The sequence below is a fragment of the Salvelinus alpinus genome, chromosome 10 (assembly GCF_045679555.1).
Source record: "Salvelinus alpinus chromosome 10, SLU_Salpinus.1, whole genome shotgun sequence".
NCBI classification, from domain to species: Eukaryota; Metazoa; Chordata; class Actinopteri; order Salmoniformes; family Salmonidae; genus Salvelinus; species Salvelinus alpinus.
Genome location: NC_092095.1, coordinates 60,235,936 through 60,256,615, shown reverse-complemented (window position 1 = coordinate 60,256,615; position 20,680 = coordinate 60,235,936). Strand labels below are relative to the sequence as shown.

General features: G+C 42.5%; 1 protein-coding gene across 7 annotated transcripts in view; it reads left to right on the top strand.

The window, feature by feature from the left end:
* The first annotated feature begins 11,731 nt into the window (after positions 1-11,731).
* The window catches only part of spega (striated muscle enriched protein kinase a), a 59,024-nt gene continuing 50,075 nt past the window's right edge, over positions 11,732-20,680 (top strand). For 3 of the 7 annotated variants that reach the window (XM_071330107.1, XM_071330108.1, XM_071330106.1), the window contains exons 1-2: positions 11,740-12,057; positions 12,271-12,818. In XM_071330107.1, the coding sequence (XP_071186208.1) occupies positions 12,425-12,818 (394 nt within the window). In that variant the 5' untranslated portion in view covers positions 11,740-12,057; positions 12,271-12,424. Of the gene's footprint in view, positions 12,058-12,270; positions 12,819-20,680 lie in introns of all 7 variants that reach the window. The other 4 variants (XM_071330109.1, XM_071330110.1, XM_071330116.1 and 1 more) reach the window with 3 other exon arrangements.

The following is a 20,680-nucleotide window of genomic DNA, read 5'->3' as shown; positions in this document are numbered from 1 at the left end:
CAGTAGCAGCAGTAGAAGAAGTAGTAGTAGTAGATAGTGAATAAAAACATCCTCAGGAGTAATGCAACATTTTTTATTTTATTATTATAAAATCCTAAAGTCCTACATTTAACACTCATTCTTCTCAGTGGGCGACATTGCATATGTGTGCATGAATAGGTGAGTGGGTGCAAACACACAGGAGTGAATATCAGTTTCAGAGACAATAGCTCCCTGCTCTGTCTGGCTGGTGGAGCGTTTGGTTGGTGGTGAACTGAGGTCTCCATCTCCTCCTTCACTCTGGCTGGCTGCTCTTTTGTGCTCCCTGATGCCAGACGCCTCATCTGACCAACCAGTGGTCATGGCAGGCACTGCAGGCCTCTTTTCCCTCTTCCCCTGTCGCTTCTTCTTCGGTGGGAGGGTATCAGGGTCCTTGAAGGCGCTGATCCTCATGACCCATTTGGGCTTCTTGAGCTTTGGGGTCTCTGCATGACTGGCACTGTCGCCCAGCTGCTGCACAGCACTCTGGGATGGGCCTGGGCTCTGTGAGTCTGGACTACCAACCATCCTCGGGATCATTCTGTTGACAGTACAGGTTAGTTTTCTTACAGAAACAGGATGGACTCCCAGAGGACTTGAGCCTTTTTGGGTTTTGAAGGGCGGCGTAAATTAGCAGTTTTAGCACTTTCCGAGGTTTGACTTTGACTTTGGAGGCTTTAGATGGAGCTGTGGCTGGGTGGTTTCCCTGGAGACCAAAGACTTGAAATGTTGGAGACTTGAACTGTCACTATGGAGACAGAGGTTGAATGCTATCCATACCTGAAAGTGGGGAAATTGTGTTTTTACTTTATAAGCAGTTGACTTTGCATTCAAAAAAAATTCCAAGTCCCAGATCAGTTAATTTTAACAGTAAAATGTTCAATACACTTTAAAAAAATTAAGTAGCCTAAGATACTCAGTTATCCAAATTATCCCCAGATATGAAGATTTGTTTCAACGTTTTGGATGAGGATGGTTTGCCGATTTAAAACAGCTATTCCAGCTTTCGTCCATAAGCAAACTAAAAGTTTTAGTTCCAATTCTACGTTTGTTGGCGCGTTTATTACGAACGAAACGCCGTAATAAAGGAGCGCATGGAGGAGCCCAATTTCCATAGTAGCGCGCAACTGATTTCTTGTCATAAATAAACAATTGTTTTATACGAAAATATACAATAAATGTAGGTCAGGCACAGGACTACTGTTACAGTATAGTTTATACAAAGGTATTTTCAGCGAAATTCAGACAATAAATGAAAGAAAGTTTAGGCAATAAAATTAGAGGATACATTTTTGCACACGTTTTGACTTTAAGGCCAACCGCTTCAATCGGCAAAGTTATAGGCCTAAATATTGTTTAAACCTCCGCAAAACCCGACTTTCATAAAATACATAGTTCAAAACCTAAAAATGTTTTACCCAACTGTTGGCCAGTTAGCAGGGAGCGGTCTGTTCAAGTTCGTGTGATTGATGGATAAACTCTGTTGCCATGCGACTTTTGCCTGAAAATAAACACCAGATGCGCTCCCATCATCACCGCAGGTGCATCCTAAATGGCGCGTTTCTATCCAAAGCTGCTTCAAATAATCGGAACTGGCGTTCTTTTATCAATATGATACATTTGTAACCTTTAAACAAAGTGTTGGATGCACATAATTCAACATGAAGAATATTTTCCCAACACTGCACGTTGGTGTGAAGACTATAATTGGTAAGCTAGACAGACAGACAGACAGACACTGTATTGTTTATTAGCAATACGTCTCCTCTTTGCACACATCACCATTTGGTCCATGCTCTGCTTGAGGCCTAGACCAGAGGATGGTCTTTGCCCAAGTCAGAGCGATGTACTCTCTAAATATATGACTCTGGCCCAAGTCCACGGCCCTATATAGTCTGTTTCCATGGTGACCAGACAGACAGAGGAGCTGTAGATGGGGTTTATTCATCCCGTACCAGCCCACATGGTTCTCCTCCTACTGCTGTGACTCAGAGTTAGTCATAATGACAAGCTGTCAATGACGTATGAGGTTATAAATTACCAATTAATAATCTAATATGATGCAACCTAATGCAAAACAAAAACACAAGATTGTGAGATTAAAAACATTTTAACAGAGTTAGAGAAGTATGGTTTTATTTCCTTGTGAGCTACTAGTAGTTGTTAGTATACATGTGAGCTACCAGTAGTTGTTAGTATACATGTGAGCTACCAGTAGTTGTTAGTATGCATGTGAGCTGCCAGTAGTTGTTAGTATACATGTGAACTACCAGTAGTTGTTAGTATACATGTGAGCTACCAGTAGATGTTAGTATACATGTGAGCTACCAGTAGTTGTTAGTATGCATGTGAGCTACCAGTAGTTGTTAGTATGCATGTGAGCTACCAGTAGTTGTTAGTATACATGTGAACTACCAGTAGTTGTTAGTATACATGTGAGCTACCAGTAGTTGTTAGTATACATGTGAACTACCAGTAGTTGTTAGTATACATGTGAACTACCAGTAGTTGTAACTATACATGTGAACTACCAGTAGTTGTTAGTATACATGTGAACTACCAGTAGTTGTTAGTATACATGTGAGCTACCAGTAGTTATTAGTATGCATGTGAACTACCAGTAGTTGTTAGTATACATGTGAACTACCAGTAGTTGTTAGTATACATGTGAACTACCAGTAGTTGTTAGTATACATGTGAACTACCAGTAGTTGTTAGTATACATGTGAACTACCAGTAGTTGTAAGTATACATGTGAACTACCAGTAGTTGTTAGTATACATGTGAACTACCAGTAGTTGTTAGTATGCATGTGAGCTACCAGTAGTTGTTAGTATGCATGTGAGCTACCAGTAGTTGTTAGTATGCATGTGAGCTACCAGTAGTTGTTAGTATACATGTGAGCTACCAGTAGTTGTTAGTATACATGTGAACTACCAGTAGATGTTAGTATGCATGTGAGCTACCAGTAGTTGTTAGTATGCATGTGAACTACCAGTAGATGTTAGTATGCATGTGAACTACCAGTAGTTGTTAGTATACATGTGAACTACCAGTAGTTGTTAGTATACATGTGAACTACCAGTAGTTGTTAGTATACATGTGAACTACCAGTAGTTGTTAGTATACATGTGAACTACCAGTAGTTGTTAGTATACAAGTGAACTACCAGTAGTTGTTAGTATACATGTGAACTACCAGTAGTTGTTAGTATACATGTGAGCTACCAGTAGTTGTTAGTATACATGTGAACTACCAGTAGTTGTTAGTTTACATGTGAGCTACCAGTAGATGTTAGTATACATGTGAGCTACCAGTAGTTGTTAGTATACATGTGAACTACCAGTAGTTGTTAGTATACATGTGAACTACCAGTAGTTGTAAGTATACATGTGAACTACCAGTAGTTGTTAGTATACATGTGAACTACCAGTAGTTGTTAGTATACATGTGAGCTACCAGTAGTTATTAGTATGCATGTGAACTACCAGTAGTTGTTAGTATACATGTGAACTACCAGTAGTTGTTAGTATACATGTGAACTACCAGTAGTTGTTAGTATACATGTGAACTACCAGTAGTTGTTAGTATACATGTGAACTACCAGTAGTTGTAAGTATACATGTAAACTACCAGTAGTTGTTAGTATACATGTGAACTACCAGTAGTTGTTAGTATGCATGTGAGCTACCAGTAGTTGTTAGTATGCATGTGAGCTACCAGTAGTTGTTAGTATACATGTGAGCTACCAGTAGTTGTTAGTATACATGTGAACTACCAGTAGATGTTAGTATGCATGTGAGCTACCAGTAGTTGTTAGTATGCATGTGAACTACCAGTAGATGTTAGTATGCATGTGAACTACCAGTAGTTGTTAGTATACATGTGAACTACCAGTAGTTGTTAGTATACATGTGAACTACCAGTAGTTGTTAGTATACATGTGAACTACCAGTAGTTGTTAGTATACATGTGAACTACCAGTAGTTGTTAGTATACATGTGAACTACCAGTAGTTGTTAGTATACATGTGAACTACCAGTAGTTGTTAGTATACATGTGAGCTACCAGTAGTTGTTAGTATACATGTGAACTACCAGTAGTTGTTAGTTTACATGTGAGCTACCAGTAGATGTTAGTATACATGTGAACTACCAGTAGATGTTAGTATACATGTGAGCTACCAGTAGTTGTTAGTATACATGTGAGCTACCAGTAGTTGTTAGTATGCATGTGAGCTACCAGTAGTTGTTAGTATGCATGTGAGCTACCAGTAGTTGTAAGTATACATGTGAGCTACCAGTAGTTGTTAGTATACATGTGAACTACCAGTAGATGTTAGTATGCATGTGAACTACCAGTAGTTGTTAGTATACATGTGAACTACCAGTAGTTGTTAGTATACATGTGAACTACCAGTAGTTGTTAGTATACATGTGAACTACCAGTAGTTGTTAGTATACATGTGAACTACCAGTAGTTGTTAGTATACATGTGAACTACCAGTAGTTGTTAGTATACATGTGAACAACCAGTAGTTGTTAGTATACATGTGAACTACCAGTAGTTGTTAGTATACATGTGAACAACCAGTAGTTGTTAGTATACATGTGAGCTACCAGTAGTTGTTAGTATGCATGTGAGCTACCAGTAGTTGTTAGTATACATGTGAACTACCAGTAGTTGTTAGTATGCATGTGAGCTACCAGTAGTTGTTAGTATGCATGTGAGCTACCAGTAGTTGTTAGTATGCATGTGAGCTACCAGTAGTTGTTAGTATGCATGTGAACTACCAGTAGTTGTTAGTATACATGTGAGCTACCAGTAGTTGTTAGTATACATGTGAACTACCAGTAGTTGTTAGTATACATGTGAACTACCAGTAGTTGTTAGTATACAGTGGGGAGAACAAGTATTTGATACACTGCCGATTTTGCAGGTTTTCCTACTTACAAAGCATGTAGAGGTCTGTAATTTTTATCATAGGTACACTTCAACTGTGAGAGACGGAATCTAAAACAAAAATCCAGAAAATCACATTGTATGATTTTTAAATAATTAATTTGCATTTTATTGCATGACATAAGTATTTGATCACCTACCAACCAGTAAGAATTCCGGCTCTCACAGACCTGTTAGTTTTTCTTTAAGAAGCCCTCCTGTTCTCCACTCATTACCTGTATTAACTGCACCTGTTTGAACTCGTTACCTGTATAAAAGACACCTGTCCACACACAATCAAACAGATTCCAACCTCTCCACAATGGCCAAGACCAGAGAGCTGTGTAAGGACATCAGGGATAAAATTGTAGACCTGCACAAGGCTGGGATGGGCTACAGGACAATAGGCAAGCAGCTTGGTGAGAAGGAAACAACTGTTGGCGCAATTATTAGAAAATGGAAGAAGTTCAAGATGACGGTCAATCACCCTCGGTCTGGGGCTCCATGCAAGATTTCACCTCGTGGGGCATCAATGATCATGAGGAAGGTGAGGGATCAGCCCAGAACTACACGGCAGGACCTGGTCAATGACCTGAAGAGAGCTGGGACCACAGTCTCAAAGAAAACCATTAGTAACACACTACGCCGTCATGGATTAAAATCCTGCAGCGGACGCAAGGTCCCCCTGCTTAAGCCAGTGCATGTCCAGGCCTGTCTGAAGTTTGCCAATGACCATCTGGATGATCCAGAGGAGGAATGGGAGAAGGTCATGTGGTCTGATGAGACAAAAATAGAGCTTTTTGGTCTAACTCCACTCGCCGTGTTTGGAGGAAGAAGAAGTATGAGTACAACCTCAAGAACACCATCCCAACCGTGAAGCATGGAGGTGGAAACATCATTCTTTGGGGATGCTTTTCTGCAAAGGGGACAGGACGACTGCACCGTATTGAGGGGAGGATGGATGGGGCCATGTATCGCAAGATCTTGGCCAACAACCTCCTTCCCTCAGTAAGAGCATTGAAGATGGGTCGTGGCTGGGTCTTCCAGCATGACAACGACACGAAGCACACAGCCATGGCAACTAAGGAGTGGCTCCGTAAGAAGCATCTCAAGGTCCTGGAGTGGCCTAGCCAGTCTCCAGACCTGAACCCAATAGAAAATCTTTGGAGGGAGCTGAAAGTCCGTACTGCCCAGCGACAGCCCCGAAACCTGAAGGATCTGGAGAAGATCTGTAGGGAGGAGTGGGCCAAAATCCCTGCTGCAGTGTGTGCAAACCTAGTCAAGAACTACAGGAAACGTATGATCTCTGTAATTGCAAACAAAGGTTTCTGTACCAAATATTAAGTTCTGCTTTTCTGATGTATCAAATACATATGTCATGCAATAAAATGCAAATTAATTACTTAAAAATCATACAATGTGATTTTCTGGATTTTTGTTTTAGATTCCGTCTCTCATAGTTGAAGTGTACCTATGATAAAAATTACAGACCTCTACATGCTTTGTAAGTAGGAAAACCTGCAAAATCGGCAGTGTATCAAATACTTGTTCTCCCCACTGTACATGTGAGCTACCAGTAGTTGTTAGTATACATGTGAACTACCAGTAGTTGTTAGTATACATGTGAACTACCAGTAGTTGTTAGTATACATGTGAACTACCAGTAGTTGTTAGTATACATGTGAACTACCAGTAGTTGTTAGTATACATGTGAACAACCAGTAGTTGTTAGTATACATGTGAACTACCAGTAGTTGTTAGTATGCATGTGAGCTACCAGTAGTTGTTAGTATACATGTGAGCTACCAGTAGTTGTTAGTATGCATGTGAGCTACCAGTAGTTGTTAGTATACATGTGAACTACCAGTAGTTGTTAGTATGCATTTGAGCTACCAGTAGTTGTTAGTATGCATGTGAGCTACCAGTAGTTGTTAGTATGCATGTGAGCTACCAGTAGTTGTTAGTATGCATGTGAACTACCAGTAGTTGTTAGTATACATGTGAGCTACCAGTAGTTGTTAGTATGCATGTGAGCTACCAGTAGTTGTTAGTATACATGTGAGCTACCAGTAGTTGTTAGTATGCATGTGAACTACCGGTAGTTGTTAGTATGCATGTGAGCTACCAGTAGTTGTTAGTATGCATGTGAGCTACCAGTAGTTGTTAGTATGCATGTGAGCTACCAGTAGTTGTTAGTATGCATGTGAGCTACCAGTAGTTGTTAGTATGCATGTGAGCTACCAGTAGTTGTTAGTATGCATGTGAACTACCAGTAGTTGTTAGTATACATGTGAGCTACCAGTAGTTGTTAGTATACATGTGAACTACCAGTAGTTGTTAGTTTACATGTGAGCTACCAGTAGATGTTAGTATACATGTGAACTACCAGTAGATGTTAGTATACATGTGAGCTACCAGTAGTTGTTAGTATACATGTGAGCTACCAGTAGTTGTTAGTATGCATGTGAGCTACCAGTAGTTGTTAGTATGCATGTGAGCTACCAGTAGTTGTTAGTATACATGTGAGCTACCAGTAGTTGTTAGTATACATGTGAACTACCAGTAGTTGTTAGTATACATGTGAACTACCAGTAGTTGTTAGTATACATGTGAACTACCAGTAGTTGTTAGTATACATGTGAACTACCAGTAGTTGTTAGTATACATGTGAACAACCAGTAGTTGTTAGTATACATGTGAACTACCAGTAGTTGTTAGTATGCATGTGAGCTACCAGTAGTTGTTAGTATACATGTGAGCTACCAGTAGTTGTTAGTATGCATGTGAGCTACCAGTAGTTGTTAGTATACATGTGAACTACCAGTAGTTGTTAGTATGCATTTGAGCTACCAGTAGTTGTTAGTATGCATGTGAGCTACCAGTAGTTGTTAGTATGCATGTGAGCTACCAGTAGTTGTTAGTATGCATGTGAACTACCAGTAGTTGTTAGTATACATGTGAGCTACCAGTAGTTGTTAGTATGCATGTGAGCTACCAGTAGTTGTTAGTATACATGTGAGCTACCAGTAGTTGTTAGTATGCATGTGAACTACCAGTAGTTGTTAGTATGCATGTGAGCTACCAGTAGTTGTTAGTATGCATGTGAGCTACCAGTAGTTGTTAGTATGCATGTGAGCTACCAGTAGTTGTTAGTATGCATGTGAGCTACCAGTAGTTGTTAGTATGCATGTGAGCTACCAGTAGTTGTTAGTATGCATGTGAACTACCAGTAGTTGTTAGTATACATGTGAGCTACCAGTAGTTGTTAGTATGCATGTGAGCTACCAGTAGTTGTTAGTATGCATGTGAACTACCAGTAGTTGTTAGTATGCATGTGAGCTACCAGTAGTTGTTAGTATACATGTGAGCTACCAGTAGTTGTTAGTATACATGTGAGCTACCAGTAGTTGTTAGTATACATGTGAACTACCAGTAGTTGTTAGTATACATGTGAGCTACCAGTAGTTGTTAGTATGCATGTGAGCTACCAGTAGTTGTTAGTATGCATGTGAGCTACCAGTAGTTGTTAGTATGCATGTGAACTACCAGTAGTTGTTAGTATACATGTGAGCTACCAGTATTTGTTAGTATACATGTGAGCTACCAGTAGTTGTTAGTATACTTGTGAACTACCAGTAGTTGTTAGTATACATGTGAACTACCAGTAGTTGTTAGTATGCATGTGAGCTACCAGTAGTTGTTAGTATGCATGTGAGCTACCAGTAGTTGTTAGTATACATGTGAGCTACCAGTAGTTGTTAGTATGCATGTGAGCTACCAGTAGTTGTTAGTATACATGTGAACTACCAGTAATTGTTAGTATGCATGTGAGCTACCAGTAGTTGTTAGTATGCATGTGAGCTACCAGTAGTTGTTAGTATGCATGTGAGCTACCAGTAGTTGTTAGTATGCATGTGAACTACCAGTAGTTGTTAGTATACATGTGAGCTACCAGTAGTTGTTAGTATGCATGTGAGCTACCAGTAGTTGTTAGTATACATGTGAGCTACCAGTAGTTGTTAGTATGCATGTGAGCTACCAGTAGTTGTTAGTATGCATGTGAACCACCAGTAGTTGTTAGTATACATGTGAGCTACCAGTAGTTGTTAGTATACATGTGAGCTACCAGTAGTTGTTAGTATACATGTGAGCTACCAGTAGTTGTTAGTACACATGTGAGCTACCAGTAGTTGTTAGTATACATGTGAACTACCAGTAGTTGTTAGTATACATGTGAACTACCAGTAGTTGTTAGTATGCATGTGAGCTACCAGTAGTTGTTAGTATGCATGTGAGCTACCAGTAGTTGTTAGTATGCATGTGAGCTACCAGTAGTTGTTAGTATGCATGTGAGATACCAGTAGTTGTTAGTATGCATGTGAGATACCAGTAGTTGTTAGTATGCATGTGAGCTACCAGTAGTTGTTAGTATGCATGTGAGCTACCAGTAGTTGTTAGTATGCATGTGAGCTACCAGTAGTTGTTAGTATGCATGTGAGCTACCAGTAGTTGTTAGTATGCATGTGAGCTACCAGTAGTTGTTAGTATGCATGTGAGCTACCAGTAGTTGTTAGTATGCATGTGAACTACCAGTAGTTGTTAGTATGCATGTGAGCTACCAGTAGTTGTTAGTATACATTTGAGCTACCAGTAGTTGTTAGTATACATGTGAGCTACCAGTAGTTGTTAGTATACATGTGAACTACCAGTAGTTGTTAGTATACATGTGAGCTACCAGTAGTTGGTAGTATGCATGTGAGCTACCAGTAGTTGTTAGTATGCATGTGAGCTACCAGTAGTTGTTAGTATGCATGTGAACTACCAGTAGTTGTTAGTATACATGTGAGCTACCAGTAGTTGTTAGTATACATGTGAGCTACCAGTAGTTGTTAGTATACTTGTGAACTACCAGTAGTTGTTAGTATATATGTGAACTACCAGTAGTTGTTAGTATGCATGTGAGCTACCAGTAGTTGTTAGTATGCATGTGAGCTACCAGTAGTTGTTAGTATACATGTGAGCTACCAGTAGTTGTTAGTATGCATGTGAGTTACCAGTAGTTGTTAGTATACATGTGAACTACCAGTAATTGTTAGTATGCATGTGAGCTACCAGTAGTTGTTAGTATGCATGTGAGCTACCAGTAGTTGTTAGTATGCATGTGAGCTACCAGTAGTTGTTAGTATGCATGTGAACTACCAGTAGTTGTTAGTATACATGTGAGCTACCAGTAGTTGTTAGTATGCATGTGAGCTACCAGTAGTTGTTAGTATACATGTGAGCTACCAGTAGTTGTTAGTATGCATGTGAGCTACCAGTAGTTGTTAGTATGCATGTGAACTACCAGTAGTTGTTAGTATACATGTGAGCTACCAGTAGTTGTTAGTATACATGTGAGCTACCAGTAGTTGTTAGTATACATGTGAGCTACCAGTAGTTGTTAGTACACATGTGAGCTACCAGTAGTTGTTAGTATACATGTGAACTACCAGTAGTTGTTAGTATACATGTGAACTACCAGTAGTTGTTAGTATGCATGTGAGCTACCAGTAGTTGTTAGTATGCATGTGAGCTACCAGTAGTTGTTAGTATGCATGTGAGCTACCAGTAGTTGTTAGTATACATGTGAGCTACCAGTAGTTGTTAGTATGCATGTGAGCTACCAGTAGTTGTTAGTATGCATGTGAGCTACCAGTAGTTGTTAGTATGCATGTGAGATACCAGTAGTTGTTAGTATGCATGTGAGATACCAGTAGTTGTTAGTATGCATGTGAGCTACCAGTAGTTGTTAGTATGCATGTGAGCTACTAGTAGTTGTTAGTATGCATGTGAGCTACCAGTAGTTGTTAGTATGCATGTGAGCTACCAGTAGTTGTTAGTATACATGTGAGCTACCAGTAGTTGTTAGTATACATGTGAGCTACCAGTAGTTGTTAGTATACATGTGAACTACCAGTAGTTGTTAGTATACATGTGAACTACCAGTAGTTGTTAGTATGCATGTGAGCTACCAGTAGTTGTTAGTATACATGTGAACTACCAGTAGTTGTTAGTATGCATGTGAGCTACCAGTAGTTTTTAGTATACATGTGAGCTACCAGTAGTTGTTAGTATACATGTGAGCTACCAGTAGTTGTTAGTATGCATGTGAGCTACCAGTAGTTGTTAGTATGCATGTGAGCTACCAGTAGTTGTTAGTATGCATGTGCTCTTATGTTGCTGGGTGCCTAGCTTTGACTTATGAACCAGAACACATTTATCTACTCCCCTTGGCTCCCCTCTCTACTCTGACACACACACACATACGCACCCGCCCGCACGCACGCACGCACGCACACATACACACACACACATACGCACCCGCACGCACGCACGCACGCACGCACGCACGCACGCACGCACGCACGCACGCACGCACGCACGCACGCACGCACGCACGCACGCACGCACGCACACACACACACACACACACACACACACACACACACACACACACACACACACGCACACACGCACACGCTTGGTTTGTGTGTGTGAGAGAGGCAGAGGCAGGGGCACATGGGCTCCCCAAAAAATGTGACCTATCCAGGATGCAGCTGTCACTTCAAGGCTGGGGGCACTTGCCCGTCACCTACCAGGAGACTCAACCACAGGGAGCGGGGGGAAAGAGAGGGAGCGAGGGAGGGAGAGACAGGGAGCGAGAGGGAGCGAGGGAGAGAGAGGGAGCTTAACTCCTGACAAGAAAAAAAGAGTAGTGTGGGTGCACTAGAGCCACTCTCCTTGAGTCCAAGTAGAGCCAGTTTGGATAGTGGTGACATTGGAGCCTCCATAGGTCAGATCTCTCTCTCTCTCTCCACTCTTCAGTGGGGTGTAAGCAGAGCCCCAGACCCCCTTCAAAGGGCTGTAGCGGTGGCGGCTAAGTCTAGATGATCCAGGTGGACTTACACCAGGGGCTCCAGTGGACAGCAGGACAGGCAGAGAGAGGACACTTTAATTTGTTCCAGATGAAATATTTGGCTTCCCAGATCTTGTTACCTTAACTGGACTTTGCGAGGATGTGAAAAAAATGGATTGCATATTTTTCTGGGAGGTGACGAGGTAAGTTCATTATCAGGGGTTCATAATTGGGTTAAAGGCATGTTGTCCCTTCACTGGCATGATATTTATTGAGGGATTTGGGGTAACTTTATGATGATAAGTTAATTGGTTACCTTCTGTGTTTTATTCGAGTCTATAAGTGGACTGCATCGTTGCAGCTGCATGGTCATTTCATTTGTGACAGTAACTTACTGTATATCTATGTAACCACAGACTCCAGATCAAATTGGAATGCTGAGAGCTACCTCTGACCAACCAAGGAATAGAAGTACCAATGGATGATTTCACAAGGATTGTTCCGTACACTCAGTAACTGCAACCCATATCTGAAAGGCTGTCACTTGTTGAACATGAAGTGTTCAGAACCATGAGCACCAACCCAAAGAAAATGGCGGAAGGCGGCACACACCTCAGTCCTGGTATCCCCTCCAAACGGGCCAAAGTTTCCCAGGACCAGGTAGTTCCGGACACAGGGGACCCAGGTCGAACCCCACCGGTGTTCGTGCGCAAGCTCCGCAAGGCTGCAGTGGGGACAGGGTGTGATATCCGCCTGAGGGTGTCTGTGGGGGGTCAACCTGCCCCCTCTCTGTTTTGGTACCGTAACAACGATCTCCTGGCCCCGCCTGGGGAGAAGGATGTTGGGGGTCTGTGGATCAGGGATTGCAAGGCCAGTGACGCTGGTCTCTATACCTGCGTGGCCAGCAACTGCCTGGGGGAGGCTCAGAGCAGCGCCCTGCTTGCCGTTATGGACCTGGGAGAAGGTAACGTTGGGGGAACATTGGGACAACATTATGATTCATCTGTGTTTGCTAAGTATTGAAACATGGGGACAACTCTCACAAAACATTGTGTAAGTCTACAAGGGAAGCATGCAGGGGAACATCTGTTATCCATCTACTTTTTAAAAGGTGCTCGGTAACCAAAGGACCAATCTTTACAAAAGCCAACAACAATGTACCCAACAGGTTTGCAGGTGGTATATTTATTTAATTCCATCTCAAATAGCTGTCCATTCCACTCTAGAAAACCCTTGCTCTTTCAAAAGTACTTCAACCCCGCTCTTTCAAAACGACTTCTACTGTAGAACCCGTCAGCTAGCAACACTTGTCTTGAGAGGGGTGAGGTTAAATTTGGATCCTCAGTCTAAATTGAGGCGTAGCGGTTTAGGGTGGGGCTGGTGTGACCCCCCCATGTCATCCGTCGCTGTGATCTTTTAGCAGTTGAACCCTTCACCTTCTGACCCCCTGGTTGGATGATTGTTGTTGTTTTTGCAGTTTGGAGCAAACTGAAGTGATATGGCGGCCATTTTGTCCAGGGTGTAACTGAGAGATGGAGAGATGGAGAGAGAGAGAGATTACTCCATTTGAATGACTGTAAATAGATGTTTGTGTATTTATTTGTGTATTTACAGTATCACATTTGGGCTTGCAGAGCTGTCCCTTTAATAAATCTAATAAAGGAATCAGACAAATGCTATGTGGCTCACCAGTCAGTAAAGGCCATGTCATTAGTCTGGACCACATCACATGAGAGAATGAACAGTTGTAACTGGAGCTCCACACGTAGTGTCCCACAACCCAAAGCCATCCAACACATTGTCTGTCTGTGTCCCAAATTGCACTCTACTCCCTATATAGTGGCAGTGGAGGCTGCCGAGAAACGACGGCTCATAATAATGGCTGGAACAGAGTACATTGAATGGCATGGAAACCATGTGTTTGATGTATTTGATACCATTCCACCTATTCCGCTCCAGCCATTACCACGAGCCCGTCCTCCCCAGTTAAGGACATAGGAATCCATTTTGGGACGCATGACAGAATCCTACGGTGAGAACGCTATTAAAGGGAAGACGATACGACGAAGGACACTTTTTGTACTTTGTGCGTGGTGAAGCCGAAAGCATTGCCCTGATCCCCTTGTTTCATGAGATACTAGCTATAATTAGAATGCTTTGGAGGGCTCCTTTGCTGAGGGTGGGAGTTCTGACGGCATAAATTCACTGTAACAGACAGTCAGCTGAAGCCTGAGAGAGATGTATCGGCCTTTTTGAGTGGCTAGACGAGGAACTCTAACTCACTCCCCTCTCATCTCATCTTCTTTATACTCCCCTTCAGCTCTCACTCCCTCCCCCTCTCTACTCATCTATTTCCTTGCCCTTTTATCGGTTCTCATTCTTCCCACCTCTCTCTCTTGATCTCCCTCTTCCTCTGCAATCACTGCCCTTCCTTTCCACCATACTCCTCTCCCCTCTCTCCCTTTCCTGGGGACGTCTTTGGCCTTCGCCAGACAATCTCTGCTTATCACTTTCTGCCCCCATACCTTCTCTCCCTTTCACTCCACTCTTCTCCCCCTTTCTCCTCAGCCCTCTCTCCTCTCCCCTCTCCCCCTCTCTCCTCAGCCGTCTCCCCCTCTCTCCTCATCCATCACACCCTCTTGTTTTCTCCTCCCCTCTCTCCCCTCTCCTGTTGACATCTTGGTCTTATTCTTGAGTCTCTGCCTAGAACCTTCTACCCCTCTCTTGTCATGTCTGTGTCTCTCTCCCTCCTGGTGGGTCTCTATGTCTATCTCTCCTCCTGGTGGGTCTCTGTGTCTCTCTCCTCCTGGTGGGTCTCTATGTCTATCTCTCCTCCTGGTGATATTCAACCTGCATGTGACCATCTATCTCCCACCATGACCATGCACCATGACCAATAAGCCTCTTCTCAGACACTCTATCTCCCCTTTCTCTGCCCTTCTTTTCACCCTCTCTCTCTCTCTCTCTCTCTCTCTCTTTTACTCTCTCTCTCTCTCTCTCTCTCTCTCTCTCTCTCTCTCTCTCTCTCTCTCTCTCTCTCTCTCTCTCTCTCTCTCCCTCTCTCTCTTTCCCTGCCCCCAGACCCCTGTGTGGTTCTCTGCCTCCTCCATTCCCTCTATCCCCTCCTCTCTTATTTGTGGCATGGTATGTGCCAGGAGGTTCGTGTTCCAGAGATGTGTGGATGCCATCGGGCTCTCCTATTGCACCAGTACACATCACAAGTAATTATAGCAACACCACAGTGCCTCAGTGGGGCTGAGACTATGGACAGTCACACTCAATCACAGTCATCATGATGAAAGAGGGAGGGAGGGAGGGTTGAGGGAGTCGGAGATATAGATGTATAAAAGGATAGAGGAAGTGTGTGTGTGTGTGTGTGTTTTTTCTGGTAATAGATGCATGTAGAAAATACTAGATGCATCACATGTAGGTATCTTTTGAGGCTGGCCCTTTAAGAAGTCAAAAAGCACCATATGTCAGTACTGACCATGCCACAACAAGCCACCAGTCTGTGACTGTGATACTTTTTGACACATCATATTTGGCTTAGTAGTGTTTACGCTTTGACCACTGAATCACTTCAATGACTTGACATGAGGTCAGTCTGTAAACGTAACCCCCTCACACATTCAATGATTTTACAACTCTTATAATCTTGGTTACCCAGAAGTAAAATCCGCTCGCAAAAATCTGTAATTTGCTGTTTTACTTCTGGGGGTAATGCTGTTAACCAGTATGGTTACCCTTGCGCAACGGAAGGAAGTGAAGTCTCCTCTCTCGCAAACAGAAACTCTCAGCCAAACCCCTCCTTTCACCAGTGTTTATCATGGGCAGATTTTGTTTTCATGCATTTTTACGATACAGACCATTTTTACTTTGTGGCTGTGGAATCTAGTGGAAACTGTATATCATCCACACACAGGCTTGAAAATCACTGCACCTGCTTAAGCACCGCCTTCTCCCCATACTGATTGGTCCAAAAATCAATAACGAAAGACCAAACCAGAAACTATTGTTGCCTGTAATCACATAATTATACGTGAGCCTTGACAGATCCTCAACGTTTCATCTGTACACGAGAATCTGTCAGTTTCATATGTCCACGATAGATGTTTAATGGTGTAAACTACCCCAATGGTTACATCATGTTTCTCTGAGCGCTATCCAAGTAACTGGTATTTTAGCTGACATTTTAGCTGACATGGTATTTAGACTACATGAAACATCCATAAAGGTGTTATGAATGCCTTATATAAACCCCCTTCAAGTTACCAAACATGCATGCTCTTAGACTGGCCTCTCAAACCTCTGCCATTTTGTTATTCTGGGAAGGAAACCAGAATGCAACAGTACATGGATACTCCCATGCTTGGGAGGACATGAACTTGATCCTCCCACGCCTCTGGCCCATATTCCATAACTACAGTTTGTTATGCCAAATATCGTGACTGTCCACTCCAGTGTCCTTGTGGATCTAGGGAGTTTCAGTGTGGCTAGCTATGCTACGCTAACCAGAACTCTACTGTAATTTAACGACCCCGTGACAAGTTGACAGGGTGGATTCCCACCCTCAGAATATATTTACTGTGCAGTTATAGACCCATGTCTTAGACTCACACTGTCGGTGGGTATATATGCACTCCAGCATTTGGTCTACGTGTCTAACATCTGATATTCTCAAGCAGGAGACCGATTTAGTGACGTCAGACATAGTAGAACAATCCCGTTCAGATTTAGAATGTAATGTAGTCCACCACCACACTCTGTGCATGTGTTTTTAGCCTGTCAAATTGATTCTGATTTTGGTCCGTCATTCAAAAGTTCACCTCTACTTTTTATAGTTACTTAAAGATCGAATCGGCTTTAGGGGAAACAGAGACAATGTTCTCCCTCAGAGCCAGTGGTGGAAAAAGTACCCAAATTGTCATACTTGAGTAAAAGTAAAGATATCTTAATATTAATTGAAAATGACTCAAGTAAAAGTAGAAGTGACCCAGTAAAATACTACTTCAGTAAAATTCTAAGAGTATTTGGTTTTAAATATTCTTAAGTATCAAAAGTAAATGTAATTGCTAAAATATACTTAAGTATCAAAAGTAAAAGTAAAAGTATACATCATTTAAAATTCCTTATATTAAGCAAACCAGACAGCAGGATTTTCTTGATTTTTAAATTTATGGATAGCCAGAGGCACACTCCAACACTCAGACATCATTTACAAACGAAGCATTTGTGTTTAGTGAGTCCCTCAGATCAGAGGCAGTAGGGATGACCAGGGATGTTCTCTTGATAAGTGTGTGAATTGGACCATTTTCCAGTCCTGCTAAGCATTCAAAATGACACGAGTACTTTTGTGTGTCAGGTAAAACGTATGGAGTAAAAAGTACATTATTTTCTTTAGGAATGTAGTGGAGTAAAAGTAAATAAATATAGTAAAGTAAAGTACAGATACCCTAAAAAACGACTTACGTAGTACCTTAAAGTATTTTTACTTAAGTACTTTACACCACTGTCCAGAGCCTTTGTTATTGTTATTGTTTTGATGACTGAACAGAGGTGGAGGCATGTTCGGCAGCATTGAAAAAACAACGACAGTGCATATTCTGCTGTTCTATCGCAAGTGCGATGATATCAGAGGGGAAAAAACTGTGTTTGTTGTTTGCTAGTCACTGTGTTTGTTGTTTGCTAGTCACTGTGTTTGTTGTTTGCTAGTCACTGTGTTTGTTGTTTGCTAGTCACTGTGTTTGGTGAGCAACACAGTAACTAGAGTCTGGTTTCAATGATGGACTGTTTTGGCAAAGAGGAACTACCTCACTGCCTACATCAATACTTTATCAACTTAAATAAAATACAAAATAGTAGCTAGCAATACGGAGATCACCTTCAACCTTCACTATAACCACTGCAAAGGTTTTGCCTGCAAACTTTGGTTTTAAGTTGCAATGTTCTGGCATGTCTGGCTTGTGATTTAAGTCCCCAGATTTTTTTTCTTTATCGACGTAGACAGTACTTCCTTTACGCCAAAAGAGTCCATCATTGAAACCTAGTCACTGTGTTGCCTAAGGACGGGTTTTCAAGACTCAACAGACGTAGCAGTTTCACCATTAAGGATTCCAGCTTTAAAGCAGCTTGTTGAAGTTATTCATGGCTGACAACGATATCTTTGCCATGTTCATTGGCTGTCAAAACAGACAATAAGTTGTGTTCAAACTTTCTCTGTTCTTTAATGAGTTCAGATTCTGTTTCAGTGCATCACAGGATGACAGGACGCCTTCTTCAGTCTGTCACTAGTAGGGGGTTTCTCAGTCCAAGCAGAGAGTCAGACAAGACAGTAAAGGTTGTTTCAGCCCTGTCTGTAATCTCCTTATTACTGGAGGGCAGGTCCACTGTAAGGGTACAGAGCAGGGGTAACAGGGGTGTACAATAGCCCACTCGAAATAGACCACCGGGCTTGGTGTTGTTGTGTTGGAGTAAGGGGGAACGGGGGAGAGAGAGAGAGAGGGCCTGAGCGTGGCAGAGGGAACCATCAGGCGCATTGAGGCAGCCATCTTAAGGAATATGTCCTCACCCTGGCCATGAAGTAGACAGTACATCTAGGAGTCTGGGAGGAGAAGCCATTTTAAGGATCTCATATTCACCCTTGCCTCCATGGGATTGGGATACACATTCCAACTAAGGAGAAGTGGCCATTTTGAAATAAGTCATTCTTACCTCACTAAGGTCAGGATTTGAGGGTAAAACCAGGAAGAACTGTTAAGTGTAGAGGAATGGGCTTAGATTGTGATTTGATGGTGATTTGAGAGTTCGACAAGAAGACGGACGTTTGATTAACGAGGATTACACATCTGAGAGGCCCAATGTTAAAAGAATAAGAGAGTGAGAGAGATATCAACTGGAGCCATGTTAAAGAAGGAGTATCTGGATGCTCTGAAGGCTTTGAGAAGTGTGAGGGACGGCGTGACCGGCCCCAGGAGAAAGAAACCCAAAGGTGAGTGTTAGAACTCTTTCTAACCAACCACTCGGAAAAGGTGGCAAGTGTCTGGGCTCTTGAGTAGGTTCTTTCTTACTGTTCAGCTATCTGTTATCTTATGACAATCTGATGTTGTTGTGCTTACTGGGACGAAGTCTGAAGTAAAAATGGACTGGACCATGATGAGGTCACAACAGACACAGAAGATCAGACTCATATTGTCTACTGTTCATTCTCTTCCATTACCTCCTTATAGAATATTGAATTGTACAATGCCACTGACCTATTCTTCTGATTCTAGTTGGGGACCAGGATGTTTCAAACCTAACAGGTGTTGGCTGGCTGACAGGCTTCCAGTGCAAACCATTAATACTCATCTAATGAGCAGGCTATTCACAGCATCCCCTGATGATGATAACTAGACACGCACTGCCTCTGAGGATAGTCTCTTTTTCTAGGCTCTCAACTATTAACAGACGCTGAGAAAAATGACTGGGCATTGCATCCATAAAATGACTGTACTATGTACAGCAACTACTAGGGAGTACATTGTTTCAAAGGATAATATTGCAATACTTCAAAGACTCAGCTGTGGGTTGCAGTTGTAAATACATTATCTCACCCCCCCCCCCCCCCCCCAGTTGTCTGTATGTCTGTCAGCCCGACTGCCTATCTGTCTGGTCACATGGTAGATACAGTACCTCCTAATTTTAGTCCATACTGTAGGCATAGAGTATCTCATAGTATCTCTCTCAGTCTCTCTCTGCCCCCCCTCTCTCTTTCTCTCCTTCTCTCAGTGTGTCTCTGCCCCCCCCTCTCTCTTTCTCTCCTTCTCTCAGTGTGTCTCTGCCCCCCCCCTCTCTCTTTCTCTCCTTCTCTCAGTGTGTCTCTGCCCCCCCTCTCTCTTTCTCTCCTTCTCTCAGTGTGTCTCTGCACCCTCTCTCTCTTTCTCTCCTTCTCTCAGTGTGTCTCTGCCCCCCCTCTCTCTTTCTCTTCTTCTCTCAGTGTGTCTCTGCCCCCTCTCTCTCTTTCTCTTCTTCTCTCAGTGTGTCTCTGCCCCCTCTCTCTTTCTCTCCTTCTCTCAGTGTGTCTCTGCACCCTCTCTCTCTTTCTCTTCTTCTCTCAGTGTGTCTCTGCCCCCCCCCTCTCTTTCTCTCCTTCTCCCAGTGTGTCTCTGCCCCCCCCCCTCTCTTTCTCTTCTTCTCTCAGTGTGTCTCTGCCCCCTCTCTCTTTCTCTCCTTCTCTCAGTGTGTCTCTGCCCCCTCTCTCTCTTTTTCTTCTTCTCTCAGTGTGTCTCTGCCCCCCCTCTCTCTTTCTCTCCTTCTCCCAGTGTGTCTCTGCCCCCCCCCCTCTCTCTTTCTCTCCTTCTCTCAGTGTGTCTCTGCCCCCTCTCTCTCTTTCTCTTCTTCTCTCAGTGTGTCTCTGCCCCCCCTCTCTCTTTCTCTCCTTCTCTCAGTGTGTCTCTGCCCCCTCTCTCTTTCTCTCCTTCTCTCAGTGTGTCTCTGCCCCCTCTCTCTCCTCTCTTTATCACCCCAGTCTACTATCCAGTCCTGTGACTGACACAGACCAGACCTAGAGAATGAGATAAACTAGCAAGAGGCATCTGTGTGATGTGAAATCCCATTACATTCCCAGAATGTATCACAGTGCATGGTCACGGACCACAATGTATCGCCATATTCAGTGATGTAAAGTACTTAAGTAAAAATACTTTAAAGTACTACTTAAGTAGTTTTTGAGGGTATCTGTACTTTACTATTTATATTTTGGAGAAGTTTTACTTTTACTTCACTACATTCCTTAAGAAAATATTATAGTACCATAATTGTACCATAATACCAGATTGTACTCCATAC